At 34.7% G+C, this 19145-nt stretch overlaps 1 protein-coding gene across 4 annotated transcripts in view; it reads right to left on the minus strand.

Moving 5' to 3' along the window:
- LOC119772509 (discs large homolog 1-like protein) overlaps positions 1 to 18819 on the minus strand; it is a 56976-nt gene extending 38157 nt beyond the window's left edge. Inside the window, exons 1-7 of one of the 4 annotated variants that reach the window (XM_038268950.1) lie at positions 17923 to 18819; positions 11649 to 11702; positions 7555 to 7605; positions 4484 to 4608; positions 3344 to 3513; positions 2780 to 2916; positions 2451 to 2595 (exon numbers count right to left, since the gene is read on the minus strand). In XM_038268950.1, the coding sequence (XP_038124878.1) occupies positions 2451 to 2595; positions 2780 to 2916; positions 3344 to 3513; positions 4484 to 4608; positions 7555 to 7605; positions 11649 to 11702; positions 17923 to 18684 (1444 nt within the window). In that variant the 5' untranslated portion in view covers positions 18685 to 18819. Of the gene's footprint in view, positions 1 to 2450; positions 2596 to 2779; positions 2917 to 3343; positions 3514 to 4483; positions 4609 to 7554; positions 7606 to 11648; positions 11703 to 11812; positions 12734 to 17922 lie in introns of those variants that run through there. The other 3 variants (XM_038268952.1, XM_038268951.1, XM_038268953.1) reach the window with 3 other exon arrangements.
- Positions 18820 to 19145: the final 326 nt, after the last annotated feature.

Here is a 19145-nt window from a genome sequence, read left to right on the forward strand (position 1 = left end):
CATACAGTAAGCTTATTAACTACTTTTAAGAGATCAGAAATCCTATTTGAATAGCACAGTGTTCAGATTTTAAAGCTATTTTAACCGCATCCTTCTCTAATGATTACACTCTGTATACTGTTGATAGACAATTATTGAGTGAATTCAAATCCTAAAATATTATATAAAAATTTTCTTCATATGTAGGAGTAAATATCTGCAGTACTTTTGGCCCTTCTTCTCTTTAATTGTTTTACTTTTCCATAACTTGGTCTGAATTCTTCTTAATTGTGTGTTTTCTTTTAAACATGTGTACTCTGGCACACAGTAAATCATAAGGAGCTTCGGCTTCTTTGCGAAACATTCCACACACAACAAACTTCAACAAAAATCTAATATGAGAATATGAGAATCACAAATCTAAATTCATTGGGATTGTCACTTGACATTTCGATAGACATACAGCCAAAATATTTAGAATTATATAATTTGGAATGTTGCAGATAATCTAGATAGTTTTTGTAAAAAATCAAAAAACATCTTGTATAATTCTTGATAGATATCCAACTAAACCTTTTTAGAGCATATGCTGGTGTGGTTGGCCCTGGGTTCCTGCTAAAGGACAATGCTAGACTTGATGTGGTTGGAGTGTGTCAGCAGTTCTTGCAAGATGAAGGCATTGAAGCTATGTACTGGCCTGCTTGTTCCCCAGACCTGTATCCAATTTAGCACATCTGGTACATCATGTCTCAATACATCCGCCAAGTTCATGATAAACCACAGACTGTCTCAGAGTTGGTGGATGCTTTCTGGGAGGAGATCACAATCAGGAGCATGACCAGGCATGAGGCAGGAGCCCATACAAGCATACGGAGGGCACACACAATACTGAGCCTCACTTTGACCAGTTTTAAGGACATTAAATCAAAGATGGATCAGCCTGTAGTTTGTTTTTCCACTTAAATTTTGTTAATGACTCTGAATCCAGGCCTCCACTGGTTAATACACTGCAAAAAATGTAAATCTCAATAAGTCATTTTTTCATAAATTAAGTGCATTTTTTCTTGAATTTAGTAGGTAAGTGAGACACTTTGCCAATGGAACAAGACAATTTACATTTAAAATAAGAAAAAAACTATTGTATTGTCTTATTTCAAGTGTATAATATCTATTTATCTTATTTTAAGAGTTAAAATACTCATTCCATTGGCAAATTATCTTATTTACCTACTCAAATTAAGGGTAAATACACTTACTTTTAGACTTTTTTATTCATTTTTAGATCATTTTTGCAGTGTACATTTGATTGGTTGAACTGTAAAGTGCCTTGAGATGACATGTGTTGTGAATTTGGTGCTATATGAATAAACTGAGTTGAATTTTCCATTGATGATTTTTGTGGGATTTTGTTGTCAACAAATTAATCTTGGTACAGAGCAAAATATTCAATGAGAATATTTCATTCAATCAGATCAAAGATGTATTAGTTTTGTGTTCCCTTTACTTTTTTGAGCAGTATATTTACGATGGGGTTTTGGTAGGAACCATTAAGTTCAATGTTAGCATGCCTAATTTATTGCAGAAATTAGCTTTAATGTATGTTAGTGATTTTTTTGAAACCTGTAAAGGTATTTTTTACATTCACTTAATCCTTACAGGAGTTTTGGTGAAACTGAGTCTATTCCTAGTGGTGAAGCAGTGGGAGACATGGTACATCCTGGAAACCATCACTGGGCTACACAGAGTGAATCATAAGAAGTATAAAGGCAGAAACATACACACACACACACCCAAAGGCCATTTGAAATCACCAATTATCCATGAACATATGCTTTTTAACCATGGGATGGGACTGCAACACACACACAAAAAAAACTACAAATGCACACAAAGAACATGCAAACCCATTACCCTCTTGCTGCAAGGCAGCAGTGGTAAAAACTGTGCCACTGTGCACCCAAAGGTTTTAACTAGAGTTACATGATATATTGCAACATGTCATTGGAGCAATGGTTGATCTAAAATTCGGCTTCTGAAATGGCCTTGACTAAAATCTGTAAACCAAGCTGAATAGCATAGTCTGTGTTCAGAGACAAGCTAAACACAAGACAAAATCAGTTATGGATGGATGAATGGATGGATGGATTGATGGATGGATGGATGGATGGATGGATGGATGGATGGATGGATGGATGGATGGATGGATGGATGGATGGATGGATGGATGGATGGATGGATGGATGGATGGATGGATGGATGGATGGATAGATAGATAGATAGATAGATAGATAGATAGATAGATAGATTGATTTAAACTATAAACAACATTTAAGTTTATTTAAATCTTAACATTATATTGATGCCAAAGATATCAGTGATACTGTTAAACCTGCATTCAAAAACTGGTTTTCTGCTGACAGATAACTTTACTGTAGTAAACTTCATAAAAACTATGTTAAGTTTGTACTCACAGTTAGTGACATCAGGTGGAGGGAAGTTGTCATTGATGAAAAGGGAGCTGTGTTTAGCAACGCGGAGGTACACTACATCCGGAGTGGACTTTAGTGCTGCAACTGCATCTTCATGAGTTACCTCCTCCAAACAAGAAGCATTTACCTTGATAAAAAAGAAAAGATTTGGTTGTAGAAATATCAAGTTTTGTATTTTTACTTCAGAAACAGTGCAGAGGTGCTACATTTAAAAAGTGTAAAAAATGTCGGGATGGATATGGCCTCTGCAAAACCAAATATATGAGCCAGAATCAGAGATATCATAAAGAACACATAAAAGGGTTTCTTACAGCAATAAGTTTATCTCCTATTTGTAACCGTCCATCTTTGTGTGCAGCTCCTCCCTCAATGATTTTAGTCACATAGATGCTGTTGTCACCTGGAACGTGTTGGTTTCCAACACCCCCTGCTATGCTGAATCCTAAACCTAAAATAAAATAAAATAAAATAAAATAAAACAACATATAAAGGTAATATTTATGACATTTTAAATCTTTTTTTATAATTGACAAATGTATTAATCTTGCAGAAACTTTTAACAAATTTTAAGAACTAGCACATTCATAAATCTATGTTAAATTATTGTTTTAAGGTGTTTCATGAATTGTTTTAACTTATCGGTTAGTTTTCTGCTTCCCAAGCTGAATAATTTCAACAAATGATTTCAAGTTTCAACTCATATGATTTAAGAGAAAACTTTGTTTCAGAACTAAAAAAAAACCAAACAGATTTATTTGTATTTATCTCATGCTTAACCTATCTTTTTGTCGTTATTTTCAAATCAAAAACTGTATGTTTAAGTTAAAATGATGTACAGCACTTCAGTGATAATTGTGTTTATGGCAAAGTCTCACCTTTGGGTCCTTTGACCAGTTTAATATCCATGATTCTTTCAGCGAGGCTCCTCCTGCGTCGTATACACAATCGGACCAGTCCTCCTGCCTCCTTGAGTGCCTCCACTGCTCCGCTGTGTGTCACCTCCCTGACATCCGTGTCATTCACTCGGACTATACAGTCATTCACCCTGCACAGCAGTAATATAGACTATGTAAGGCAAAGCACTGAAATCATTTTTCTCAGCATTATCTCACAATTATTGGAAAGCTTTGATACAATAATTGCTATATGAGCATCACAACTGATATCCTGCATTATGAGCTATTTCTTTATTTAATAAAATTCTCTGGCTTCAGTTAGCAATAATTTAAGAGGAACTGAAGATCCTTTGTTTTAATTCATACCTTACATTTTCAAATTAATATTTATTGATACAAAAAAAAATTCTTAGGGGATACAAGTGATGTAACACAGGTGTCTATATCTATTAGCCATCTTTCAAAATGGGAAGGAGAGGAAGATCTGTCATTAAAGTAAGGCAGATATGTGTCAACCTTTAAAAAGGCTAAAAGGGATATAAATAAAAAGCCATCTACAGCCACTTACCCTGATCTAAAAAAGGTAAGTAAGTGCATATAACAACAAAAACATGTAACTATTATGCAACTGATGAAAATGTATTTAAGGTGAAAGACACCTTAAAGGGTAATTCAGTACAGCTGCAAATGTTGGTATTGCATATTAATATTCATTATAAAATGTGCTAGACGTTAAGAATTTCAATTGAAGTAAAAGAAGTGTGCATCTGGGGTATATCTGCTTTTACTTCTCCACATATCTTCTCCTAATTGTAGTTTTAGTATTTATTTAACCGATAGTTTTTTTTTTTAAAGATTCTAAATTTTCTTTGGCTTTTTTTTCAGCTTCAAATTACAAAAAATAATAGCTGTTTATCTTAATTCTTGTTCTTGTTATAAAATATATATATATATATCTATGTAAATGATGGTGCTACATAATCACACATCCTTGAGGAAATATTCTAAAATCAAAAGCAACATATATGATTTCAAACACTATTCAAAGTACATCAGCTTTGTGTGAACAGAAATCTGAATTTAAGACATTGTAAAAAAAAAAAAAAAAATTGCTTATACCTGAGTCGTCCATTCTGCGCTGCAGCTCCTCCTGGGATTATCTTGGTTATGAAGATTGAAGGGTCTTCTCCAATGTGGGGGTTATCTGTGCCACCAGCAATACTGAAGCCCAGGCCTGAGTTACCCTGCTCATACAAACAGAAAGAAAGTATGTGAAAAAAATGCCGGTAATTCCTAACAAAAATAATTTTCCAATGAAAAATGAAAGATAATCAAACTAAAGTTCTGGTAAGGTTTTTTTTTCAAGTCTAATATAAATTTGAAAACATTTCATTTTCATATGGATTATCATGTTATGCCAGTTACATCCATCAATGTATAGCAGAGTTTAAAAAACACCTTTAAACACCACTTTGGTTTAAAATACTTTCTTATTTGATGGTATCCATATGGTGGCTGCCAAAATATTTCTCTCTGCTGTTCAGTTACCTGAATAATAGGCAAACAAATCTTTCCAAAGAATCACAAGAAAAAGATATGTTTACCTGTTTTAAAAAGTTTCAATTTAGAAAAAGTTATCTTGTGGTAGCTAAAGGGCCAAAAATGCTGGATTAAGTTTACCCCGTTCAAAAATGTCAATATTTGTTAAGAATCAGATTAACTGTTGGCTTATACAGCAGGTAGCCTAACTAATTACCTAAATAATATACATATTTTGGCTTAAGTCTACAGTATGTTTTAAAGTTAAAACAATGTAACTATATAAATGTAAAAGATAGCATTATATGTAGGAAATATTGATATGATAATCTGTAACACTATTTAAATTATTGTTGATTTTAGATAGGCTGAATATTCATGTTTCACTGAGAGAAAAGTTTTTACTATAGCCTTATGTGAGTAATAATGCACAGTTTTATACTTTCTCTACAGGGGAGAAAAAATACATTAAAAAGAAAGAATAAAGCCATTTCTTTTTGTGAAATACCGGTCTTGCATATATTTTGTACATAAAAGACACATTATCCACTCCGAGAACACAGCAGGGCTCTCCCTACTAACATTCATTAAAAGAAGCCTTGTAGTTCTATTTCTCTCTTCCCGTCAGTCGTTTTTATTTCTCTTCCTAATCCGACTTGTAATTTACTTTATCACACGTCACAAAACCTTGGATATTTACAAGATTGCTGGTATTGCTGGTAAACCCTCTTGGTAGATTCGTGTGATGATTGCTTTAGCATAGGCTTGTGGTCGAGAAGAATAGTGGAAAAAAATCAAGCCTATCCTGCCTAAGAAACATTTAATGAAAGAACATTAGAAGACAACTGAATATAATATCAACAGGGCAGGTCACCTTCATAATAGTCATGCTTAAAGCCACATTACAACATAAAAGATGGCAGCTAAAACAGTACTGAGGAGAGATGGAAACAGGCGAGCTGCAATGCATCGAATAAATATTGGTTTGCATTTAAATTGGAAAGAAAAAAATCAGAAATTATAATGTTTTAAACAGGACCTTTTTAAATATAATATACTCATGATGTTTATTATTATAAAAGACATCACAGTACACCTATGATGTTGTTATAATGAAATAATTTGTATACGGATTATAACGTCTTGCTGCCAAAACCTCATACTCTCATTGGAACCTGAATAAAACTATAATCAACATGAATCTTAATATAACTTGAAAACATCTACTGTGTAAATAAATATATAACTAGGTGTAATATTTTGATTTTTCTTATTAATTTAATAATGTAACAAAACCAGAACATTTAAGTTATTTTAAATTATATTACATGCTTGAAACCTTAGCTGCTGGCAGGCATTCTTTTACCCATGCCCTGTCATGGATTTAGATCTAGTTTAATATCTGCTGCTGCTGTGTTTGCATCTTTGTCCGTGGTGACTTTAAAGCAGCTTCAGTCAAGCAGACAGAACCAGGTCACAAGAGAATAGAACGGCAAAGTGAGACACAGAAAGACCGCCTTGGGGATGAGAGAAAGGGAATATAATCAGGGAAGGGGAATCGTAGAGGACTGTGAAAGGAAAGTGGGTGATTAGAAAAAAAGAAATGGAGAGGACAGGGGAGCAAGTTGTGGACATGGACTAACACTAAAGCTAAAAAAACAGGAAAAACAAATGATGAGATTGAATAGAAGGGAGATTTGGCAGAAGCAAGATCTACCAAATTTTGACTGACTAAACAGGAGTCCTTGCAAAAGTTTGTATTACCAATTGACTTCTTAATTATTTCAAATGTTACAAACAGAGAGATCACTTTAGATTTTACAAAACAATCATAAAAGAAAAAAAAGGAGTTATTGATAGTTTTCTACACATATAGATTACTGTATATGTCCTTCAGTCCACAGCAGGTTCCCCCAAATGTTTTTTTACAACAATAATCTTCTGCTTCAAATTCTTCAAACTGAGCTATGTATCTTCAGAGATACCAACTATCTCTGCTGGAAGTCTTATTAATGCTCTGCTTGGACAGCCTGTGTCTGGGTGGAAGGTCATGATTACATATGTTTAAGTTGTTTGCTTTCCTCTGTTTTTTGGGTTTTGAATTGAACAGTGATACGTTTAAAGCTTTGGATATTTTCATCTAGTCGTGATTAGTCAAGCGTTCTTTGACCTTTATGATCATTTTTTTTGGCTGATGCTTTACAACAAATTTTTGAGATCTCCCCAAAAACGGTAATATATTTTGGAACCTACACACAGGTGCTAAAGGGTTTTGCACTAGATCTTATTTAAGCGGCATACGATTAAGGAGGACTTGATACAAATGCATGCAACATTACTGAGATTTCTAAATAGAAAAAAACTGAAAGCCATGTAGCCTTCTCACACACTTTAAAGGTACATGCGTTCACTCGTGTTGCTCTTTCACACAAAAAGGGAAACACATTAAAGCATCTGGATGATATGCAACAAACTTTGAAAAAGTCCAAGGGTTATGATACATGTTCAATGTTTTGTGCATCATTATGTCAGACACATTAGGAACTGATGTGTTAGGTCTGCTACTCATTACAATTTGAAAGACAGCAGCATTTTATAAAATTCAAAGTAAAATTTCTTTGGTGCATGAAGTGCATGGAACATTTTTTTACCCTTTCCAGCGTGATTTCCTCATACTCATAGTCTGCTTCTGTTCCATTGACCTGTCAGAGAGGAAAAAAAAGAGACAATATTTTTGTGTAATGAAATGTGGTAAGCATCTTTAGGGAACAGTGAGCTGTTAGTATTTTTAAACCACTGCTGATATTCAGGAATTAATAGTTTAAGTAATATCCAAAATAAGGGAGTAAGGCATAAAAGATAAGACTTTTAAGCAAATGTAAATTAACAGTCAGAAATGTTTTGCTAGGAATTTCGAATGTAAATAAAAATATTGTATCTAAAGTTTTTCACATGGCATTTCTTGTATTTAATCAATTTCTTAATGTTTTAGCCATTTAAAATGTATCTCAAATGTCTTGCTTTTTAAGTTCAAACACTTGCTTATTGCTCAGGGTATTTCTTTCTAGACTAGTCAGTCATTAAAAAACAAAATATTTATTATTCAATTCCAGAAATAATTGATAGCTGATGCCCCATTTGTTTTAAAGCAAAAAGACGTTTTAATGTCCCTTTTACAGTGGATTTTTGAATTGTTATCTAAATGTCATAGGTGTTGTAATTTATTGCAAATGTTAAAAAAAGGATAATTTTGCCAGTGTTTGCTTTGTCGGCTTGGACTGCAAGCTCGTTCACAAAGGAAACAGTGCTTTGCATCTAGAAAACTGGGTCGACCTTTCTGGTACTTCACTGGACTGGTTTGAATCCTGCCTGAAGGACAGGGACTTTTATGTGTAAGTAGGGAACTTTAAATCAGAGACCAGAAGAATGACATCCAAGGTTCCTAAAGGCTCCATTCTGGGCCCCCTACTATTCAACATCTACATGCTCCTCTTAGCTCAGTAAATAGCAAGCGTCAAGACTAACTAACTTCTTGCACTAACTAACTATGCAAACAACACAGAGCTTTACAGCTCAATGCCACCAGGTGACAGACATGGGCAATGTGGAGTCAACAAGTCATCTCCATGTCATGTATTTAATCTACCCAGCCAATTAACCAGGTGAGTCCAATCTGCACAGGTTAATTCACGGTGAAGATTGGACTCACCTGCTTTAGTGGCTGGGTAGAACAAATACATGACATGGAGATGACTTGTTGACTCCACATTGCCCATGTCTGCCAGGTGACTATGAATCCATCAGGGCATTGGCTGGATGCTTAGTACAGATATGTGGATGCTCCATAATTTTTTCAATTGAATAAAAACAAAACTGATGTAATAATTTCCAACCAAAAAAGGAGAGATCCATTGTTAGCCCACAGTTTCAGCTACTACAGATAGAAAGCACTGATAATGGCAAAAATATTGGTGTCACAATGGACTAAGTAAAGAACTAATGTCCAAGCAAGAACTAGAAAAACTCAATCATGCATTTATCTTCATAGGTTTGCCTAAAATGTCCATGAGACACCTGCAGCTGATCCAAAACACTGCTGCAACTGTCCTCACTAGAACTAAGAAAGTAGAGCACATCAGCCCAGTTCTGCAATCCATTCACTGGCTCCCTGTAGCTCAGAGAATAGACTTTAAAATCCTTCTGATAGTCTATAAATCACTTAATGGATCTGCACCTCAATACATGTCAGATTTGTTGTCAGTGTATCAACCTCCCAGACCACTCAGGTCTTCTAGTTCAAGCCTACACTGGAACTAGAACCAAACACAGAAAAGGAGCATTCCATTTCTGTGATGTTGTCTGGAACAAACTTGCAGAATATTTTTAAAAGTGGTGAAAGCCTACATTATTTGGAGTCAATGTTAAAAACGCATTTGTTTAGAGCTCCCTTTGACTGTTGAAGTTAACTGTTAACTGAGGTATTATTTGCTTAAGGTTGTGGTCAAACTGTTTTGTTTTACCTGCTTTTATCATGTTTTTATCATCATCTGCGTTTACTCTGGTTTTATTTATCTTCTATTTTATTGTTTAGTTCATGTAAAGCACTTTGAATTGCCCATGTACTGAATTGTGTTATATAAATAAACTTGCTCTGCTTTTGTTTTATATCTATACAATAAGTATATTGATTCTATATAGGTAAACTAAAATGAAACACTAACATTAAAATAGTGTACTATTACTTAATCAACCTGTTTATATAACGACAAAAATCACACAACATATAATACAAAATCAAAGTGGATAATATTTATGAATGACATATCCAGAAGATTAAAATCCTAATGCGCAGCTTCTGATGATGCATCTCTGATGTCACATTCAAAAGTGTTGTCTTTAAAATCTGTTGTGTCTATTTGTCAATGACCATCATGATAGGCCCCAGCCCCCATGGCCATGCACAGATAAGGAACTATAGACAATGAGGAAGGGGTGCACAGACTTTTGAACTGAATTAGAAGCACACAGATATTTCTTCTCAGACACTCTCTAGGTGGTACTACATTTTTGTAGATGCAGTTGCTGCATGCACTAGATCAAACAGCCACACAGAGATACAGTGGTCGACTGGCGCCCCAGGGGCCAATGTAATCCGCCTGTCTGTAATCTGTGTCTTTGTGCAGTCAGATTACTTTAGATTTTGAATATTTGCTATTTTAAACAGTCTCCCTTAAAATGCCATGTGTTGTGAGTCTATTCTCATCCACAGAAATGCTCCTCCTCCCTTTTGACTGAGCATTGCAGCATAAAAAGTGTAACTCAATTATTTGAACAAACAACGGTTACATGATCCTGCTTTACTCCTAAACCAGCACTGAAATTGCTTAGATATTCAATTTTTTTTTTTTGGAACTAGGTAATGAACTTTATCAGAAACAATAAAAAAGCAAGCAACGGACAGTCCTTAATATCATTCAGTGATTAAGGGAGTTATCTGAATGTCAAGGGAATCCGTCCCTAATTGAAATTTCTTACAGATTCAGTCCAGCAGGGAGCAGTTCCACAGTAATTACATAATAAAATTATCTAACAAAACCACATTGATTCCCTGCAGCAGCTGGTCAACATTATGAGGACATCTGGATTTATCTAATTCTGGATTGAGAGTTCTGTTTAAATAGGATGCTGCAGCCTTTAAAGCACACATTTACTGGACATATATGCTAACATTCATTATAGATATTTAATTGCAGGAGCAGAAGCTTTAAACTCTGTGTTTGATACAACAGTGGGGCTGACATTTTTATTGTTTTCCTGTCATGGGCATCTTTATATGGATGGTTTTTAAAGCTTGCAAGTCCTTCTCTTTCTGAAGGGTAGAATATTGTGTTAAAAATAAGACTTTTCTTTTTTATCCAATGCTTCTGAATTCAGGCTTGCGTTTGCCATAAAACAAGCTCTAATGACATTTAAACTGTATTTCCACATCAAAAGGCAGCACATAAATGTAGGAAAACCACTCTTGCATATTCTATATCCTTAAAAAGATTTTTCAGGCTCAGAAAACATTCTCTTCGAACCTTTGGAACTAGACTTTCGAAGTGGTGCTAAAAGATTTTTTTTTACTTTGTTTTTCATTCTTTGGGAAATAGACTGAGTAATCCCAGATTATATAGAAAACAAGTATAAGGGCAAATTAATCTTAATGTGGAGAAAGTTGTTCCTTTAAAAGATTAACTGAATTCTTAAAAATTAAAGACAATAAATAATCTTTCAGACATTTTAAAATTAATTATTATACTATGACAGTAATTATTCGTGGGAAATACAGGTTTTGCATTTTTTTTCCTTTTTATTACTACATGCCTTTAAAATTGAGTGTCGAAAAACAAGCAAAAATTTCAACATGAGATTTTATTTTTTAAACAGAGATGAAGTGGAAGTAAAAGGTTTTTAAGATAAAATTGTATATGTACATGCTGTATAGCAACCTACATGTAGATCTTAATCTTAAACAGGCTGATTTTTAATCAATAAACAAATTTAAGCTGCATATAGGTTTATTCTTATGTCCAAAACCAATAATTAACTACACAAACAACATAAAAAACACTAGTATCTTTAAAATGATTCATCAGTTCTTGGCTTTTCTCAATAATTACCCAAAAAGAGACATAATTCTTATCTAGAACTAACCACTAAAAGGACGCTGTTCACTAATCAGTGTAGTTTAAGCAATACTTACATATGGGGGGGTGTCTACGCTGTCGGTATTGACCACCACTGGAGGGGGGTTGGCCTGCAAAAACAGGAAAGAGTCATTTATTAATTACATTCTCAGTGATTTTAAAATAAAACCCTGTTACAACTAGTGAGAAACCCAAAGATAAAGCAACAATAACAACTTACTCGTCTCAGGTTTTGGTACAGCATGTTGAGTACATCTGCTATGGATTACCACCATGGAGCGACTGCGTACACCGCATGACATACTGCACAGCCCTTATAGTGGACAGTACTACGTACCACACTGGAAAACCACACTATGTACTTAAAAAAATATTGCCATAAACTGCTTTTTAGCAACTTAGAGCTGCAATACAAACATTTTAACACTATACCTTATATGTCTACATTGTACAGCGAAGGTAGTATTTCTAAGGTATGTTTTTAAGTAAGGTGAAATTCTAGAAATGTTTTAAAATGTATATGTACATCTTTTTTCCACGCTGCACACAATTCTTGGTCTCATCTTAGCTCCTGATTCCCTAGTTTTACAATCCTAGTTTTGCCAGACTCGCAAAGGAAAGAATAAAACAAATGATTTTAGCAACGGCCTGAGCTCTGTACGCACATAAAAAAAAAATAATAATAATAATAAAACACACAAGCTTTTAAAGTTCAGAATGTTGCCTTTTCACTTCATATTTGCAAAAGACGTGTCAATCCTATTATTCCACTGCTTTACTTCAAGTCCTCCTGCTTTCTGTCCTCTTAGGTTCATCGGTTGCAGCTCTAGTCCTCCGCTACATACCACAATAAAAATAGCCAGTATGACTAAGAACTAAACCTCTTTCATTGCAGTCAAAAATAAAAAAGGCTACAAAATAAACCACTAAAACTGCACCAAACAGGGTTATTAACTAAATGGACAGTTCAGACTAACGTCAAAGTATAAATGTGTATCATAGCGACAGCAGCATCAGCCCCTTTCCATTAATCTGTTCCACACATCACCCGGTTCTGCTCCCTGATCTCTCCTCTGTTTGATCTCTCTCTCCCAAACATACACACATCATCTCAATCCATGTGTATCTCCCCCTCTGTCCAAAGTGTGTGACAAACAGACTGGATGCTTGATCACACATGGCAACAGAGGGGGGTGGGTGTGGTGGGTTTGTAGGGATTATAGTTATGGTGGGAGGAGCAAGTTGCCAGTTGAAAAAAACAATAATGAATTCAAAAGATGGAAGCAAACAAGCAAAATACACAGAAATAAATAAAAAAAGAAAAGACAAATGTACAGATTTGACTGCAGAAGTAGGGGGGAAGTTCAGGGGGGCATGGCTAAGTAGTAGAGTTCACTCACACAGAGTGGGAGTAGTACAAGTTGGCAGCTGCTATTATCTCTATGTGTTTGCCAAAAAACTGAGTAAGAAAAACATATATTTTAACTCATTTGGACACATGTTACAATGATTCATTGGGATTAGGGTTCTGTAATGAAATAATAATTTAAAAAATAAGGCCTACATTTTCTGAAATAAAATATGGAGCCCTGAAGGTGAAAAAAAAAAAAACCGATAAAAACAAATATTCAGCAGCATTTTATTTTATGACATGAAAATGTTTTGCTTTTTGCTACAATAATACATCTTTTGATTTCCTTTCTGTGGGACACAAAACATTTTAACCCCTCACAAGTAAATGGGGACAAGAACAAACAAATACCAATGTAAGATTATAGTATAGGCCTAAAAAAACAAAATCTCTAAGATCTTCAAACACAGTTGAACTACATAAAATACTGAATACAAATGACTTTTTCAGGCCGTGTTTGATGTAAACAGCTAAAACAATAACACACACAAACAAATGGATCAAAAAGAACACAAAATAAAATGAAAAATAATAATTATATTTGAAAATAACAAAAAAAAGTAGTAAAAATTATGTTTTACAATCACAGGTAGTACAAGGCTTTTAGAAATACACAAAATATTTTGTACTTTTATTATTTATTAAGAATGTACTTTACATATATTTTTTAAGTTTTATGATTTCTTTTATTATATATATGCTTATTAGAAATGTTGCTATTAAATGTATGTTCCTCACTTTTAGTACAATAGTTCCCAAACATATGCGTCTGGCTATTGCTTTGTGACACCAATTCAAAACATTTTTTTCAGATTTTAATATTTATAGCAAACCATTGTTTCACCATTATCATTACGCCTATTTTTAAACAAAATCAAATACTCTGCATTTGTTGATTTGTGACCCACAGTGGGGTCCTGACCCCCAGCTTTAGGAACCTCTTCTTTATAGCGCTTCAAGCTTACATTGCAGGTGTATTGCAGTCACTTTAATGTGCTAACTGATTATTTGCTAGTAACTACCACATAATGACATTATAAATCAGCTGTTAAAATTTGTGCTAAGTCACCTTAGTTGGCAGTAATGCAGGTTAAAAATCCCTGACAGAAACCTACTTAACTTTTAATTCTCCATTGCATTTCAGAAACCTTATATGACCCCTTCACAACTGTAAAAATATTGTTTCAGTCTGTTTCTGTGAGTGTGTGTGCAGGTCACTTGTAAAACGACAAATCCAACCAGTCAGCTGTGTCCAGTCTGGTGTTTTCATTGACATGCCAAGTCAAGCCAAAATGCTTTATATAATCATCATGTGTGTGATTGTGCATGCTGGGGTGTGTATGTGTGTGTGGTGGGTCATGTGTTACACGAAAAGGCCATAAGAACAAATGCACAAACACACACAGCATCCATATCCAGATAGTGTTCAGCTGTCCTGTGCAAGAGATTGTTAGTTGTTATATAATTGTGGTTACACCAGCTGTGTTATTATGGCATTACTACCCCTTTCAGTCCAGCCAGAGCTTAGTAAGGGATTCAAACTAACCCTGGTTTGTCTCATCAGGCAGAGATCCATGGACAAACAAGTGATTAACTCCTTTAGTCAGAAGTCTTTACCATGAGACACAAAGGCAAAGTGATCAGACTGTTTAAATTGTGTGTTCGGATTGAAGCACAAATAACTTTTTTAGTTCCTCTGTCACTTTATCAAAATCTATCACTTCATTCAATTTAATGAAGGGTCAGAATAAATATAATTGTGCAGAGTAAATGCTGGTGAATATATAACAAAGTAGACAATACACACACACAGAATCTATGGAAACGTGCCATGAAAATCATTTTTAAAAAATCATGTCAAGTTGTTTCACGATATCAGATAATTTAATGACATTTTTTTTTGGCATTTTTCTCCTAATGTCCTTTTTTCCTGGATCTTCTATGATGTCATATTGTGCACCACTCTGGTTAAGATAACTGTTTATACAAAAGCACAAGCTTTCAACATAGTGGCTGGCTGTCTATCTTAATTTGCAATTAAACTCTATTTGAATAATGAGTTAATCAGAAAGAGCATGACTCTAATCAAATCAGACTGGCCCGGCTAATCATGCTAATCAAGCTAAGTGGCTTCTATCTCTGAACATTGTACCCAGAGCACACTTACTACCTAACTGTCATTAACAGACAGTTGCTATGCTGTTTTATCTTCCTCAGCTTACAGTGAAGAGTTTATTCAACACTTTTACAAATGGATGCTTTGGAAATTGCAATCTTGAACGTGACTCCACTGATTGAAACTGTCATTTTCATTATGTTCTGACATCCCACTGGTTTCTTGCAAATAGGTGAGATATTAAAAAATCTGCTTTGCAGGCCTTTCCAAGCCTTTCTTTGAAGGCAATGAAATAATTTACAACACAGGATATGGGTGTTAAAAACATTGGTTGCCAGCAGAGTGCAGCCTTGTGTGCTTTACTGACAGTTTGATAAATAAATTGGAAATGCTGCAGGGTATAAAATGTCCCCAACACTAAAACACACACAGCTTTGTTGTCATGACATATGGAGACATTTCATTGACTTGCATTAATTCTATATGGCCGAACCCAGATCCATACCTTAACCCTAACTATTACTCGAACATACCTAACCCTAACCCAAACTGAATTCATACCTTAGTCATAAACCTAACCCCAACTCAAAGAACAGAACTTTACCATATGGTGACCAGTACAATGTGCCTGTAAGGTCTGTAAATATAGTAAGAAAAAAAAGGCAATTGATCCCATTAAGTCCCATTACAACTTTAGTGAGTGCAGCACTTTGAAAAAAAAAACAAAAAAAAAAAAAACAACAACAAATATGGTCAACCATGTTTTGATTGGAATGTTATAGACCACAGTCTGAGTTGGGTTTTCTCCCAGAAAATTTATGGTTTTAGCTTAGTACACCTTGCAGTTTTATTTCAGAAGGGGAGAAAAAGAAACAATGTTTGCTAAAGTTTGCACAAAAGCAAATAAGTGCTTGATATATGGCCTTATCCAGGTTCTATCCTTCCATCAGTAATCTACTCTCTTGTCAAGAGCGAAGCACAGTAACTCTCCAAACTATCATGCTGGTTAGCATTTCCTTGCTTGGTCAGTTCTTGTATTTACAAATCAAAAGCACAACAAAAACACTCTGAAACGACATTTGAATATGTCATTTCAGTGTTTTTATAGGTTTTGCCAAAAAAGTTCATCAGACGGCTGCAGCTGATCAAAAACACTACTGCTCGTGTTCCCACTAGATCTAAAACAGTAGAACCCATCAGCCTGCTGAAGTCAATCCACTGGCTGCCTGTAGCTCAGATAATAGACTTTAAAATCCCTCTGTTGTCAATAAATCATTGAGACTTATTGACAACAGATTTATTGTCATCAACCTCCCAGACCACTTGGGTCTTCTAGGTCAAGCCTACTCTTTACATCCAGAACTAGAACCAAACATGGAGAAGCAGCATTTAGTTTGTATGCTCCACTTATCTTGAACAATCTATTTAAAGTCAAAGTTAAAAACCCATTTGTTTAAAACTGCCTTTGACTGCTGTTAACTCAGGTATAATTAGTTTGTTTGTGGTCCAACTGCTTTTTTTTTTTTGCTTTACAGCCTTCTTTAATCATGTTTTTATCTTTACTTTCTTTTACTCTGCTTTTACTTTCATTGTATTTAATTGTTTTATTCATTTGATTCATGCACTTTGAATTGTTTTGTATTAAGTTGTGCTATATAAATATACTTGTCTCACCTTGTCTGCTTTCATTAAATCCGTATGCAAATCTTAAGCAAAGTTTTGAAATTTCACAGCAATAAAAAAGCGAAAAAAATTAATCATATTTCAGATTGATTTAACAAAGCTACCTAAACCATAATTCCATCAGAGCTTGAGGTAGCGCAGCCATGTAAAAAACATTAAGTATTTGGCATACTAGCATGGACCACAAAATCTGATTAAAAAAGCAAAGAGGGTCAAAATGTATTTTCTTAAAATCCATGTTTTTTAAAATATTGTAAATTCCATTAACCTTGTCTTATACAACACTACAAAATGTGCATAAAATAATTAATGGGAAAACAAATAATGAAATATACATTTAAAAAACTTATATCAAAGGATAATTTAGGTTGGCCAATTACCCTAACAACGAACCAACTTCTTTTCAACTTCATTTTTTTTGTGTATGATTAGAAAATTTTGCAGTATGGTAGTCTCTAAAATGTATTTTTTTTTTTTCTAATGCATCTGAATTGGGGGATTAGGCCTAGACTAAATTTCTATCAAAATATATTTCTTTTTTTATAAAATATAATTATATAATGATATGCAATGATATTGAATTATTGTCCACCCCTAAGGGAGATTATAGCCATAAATACCTATACTTTATTTTATCAGCAATTTTTAACTATAATGTCTGATCTATATTAATTTTTTTTGAAGGGATAGCTCCTTGGGATGAAAAAAACTAGTTTTCAAGGGGATCTTTGACACAAAAAACAAACACACAAAGGACAGAAACAGGATAAAAAAAAATGGATGATTGCTGTCTACAGGGTTTGCTTTCTACAATGTATACAGCCTTAAAAAATATAGGAATAAACCACTACCGATTAAAAAAAAAAAATGTAAGCATACAAGATTCAGGTTACTGCTTACTTTCTTTCTCAAAATATATGTTAAATAAGGTAAAAATTTGATTTTAATTTCCATTTTCTAAAAAGCATAAAGAAGAATAAGTTACTGATGATATTTCTCAGATAAATGTACCTTCAAACGTCTGCTTAAGTTCATTTCTATATCTTTTTCTAGCAAGAAGTAACTGCTAATCTCTAAGTAAAAAATCAAACATACATGCCCCTGATCACTGTAAACCTACCTGTATATGGGTGTGCACTGGTCGACAGTGGTGACGAAGTGGCACATGTGGATGTGCAGCTGCTGAGTGTGCAGTCCAGATATATGTGTCATTAGGCCATGGATTGCTAGCAAGTTTGCCTTTGCTCTTGGTGGGACTCTTTTTTACACTATCTCTAAGGTTGGGAAACTTCCCTCTTGAAGCCCTGGTGGTCAAGTTGGTGGGCAGCGTGCTCCATCCATTTCCTCCCAGCCCAGAACACAAGGGTAGCTGTGGTGAGTGAAATGGGTGGATGGATAGTGACTGGGAGGCATGAGGAAGCAGAGCACAGCAGTTCTGCTGCTGTTGATACTGCTGAAACAAGGAGTTGTGACTAGATGAATGGCAGTGGTGTTGCTGGTAGATTTGATGAGATGAAGGCGACGTAAAAATATGACTGGGCGAAACTGGTGGGCAGCAATGCTGAAGGTTCTGGGCCGGATGCTGGAACTGATGATGACTTGCTGACAGGTGAAGCTGGTGGTGACTCGGGGATAAATGAAGCTGGTGCTGACTTGGAGATAGACGAAGTTGATTTTGGCTTGGCGAGTGCATAAGGTTATTTGATGACTGTTGCACCAGGTGGCATGTAGTTGATGACGGATCTAGCTGATGACATGGAGATACTGGTGCTATGTGGTAATAGCTAGGAGAAGGAGAAGGAAGCAGTTGTTTCTGAGAATGGCAACTTTGCTTTCCTGATTGGGGTAAATGCTTGAGTGAGTGGAGCTGTGAAGATTGCATTTGATGATTTGGCAGCTGCAACAATCTCTGGTTCTGCTTGGAATGGCTTTTTCCTGACTTGGTTTTCCCTTTGCCACACTTTCCCTTGGTAGAACTTGGCTTTTTGGGGCTACAACAAAATTCATGATTGTGAAAATAGGTGGTCATTGTGTCAAAGATTTTTAAAAAGAACAAAAAAATGACTTTCTCTCCGTTTTTTGTAGATTTATTTTATGACAAAGTTATAAAGCAGTGAGAAATGAAAGCAACTCTTTGGACTATTTCAGTCATAATTTCAAGATCAGGCGAATCTTTCATATATCCAGTAATGCTGATAGTTGGGTATATGAGTATTTCTCTTTATCTGAACCTGCTGAATATCTGAAAGCTGAGAAACAGTCACCAGAAATCTTGTAATTGCTTTGTCTTTTCTTTCTCTCAGATAGATCACTGAAAAGCAAACCATTCTTCTTTAGAAAAAT

Source organism: Cyprinodon tularosa, unplaced genomic scaffold, assembly GCF_016077235.1.
Source record: "Cyprinodon tularosa strain WSP-4 unplaced genomic scaffold, ASM1607723v1 ctg710, whole genome shotgun sequence".
Lineage (NCBI taxonomy): Eukaryota > Metazoa > Chordata > Actinopteri > Cyprinodontiformes > Cyprinodontidae > Cyprinodon > Cyprinodon tularosa.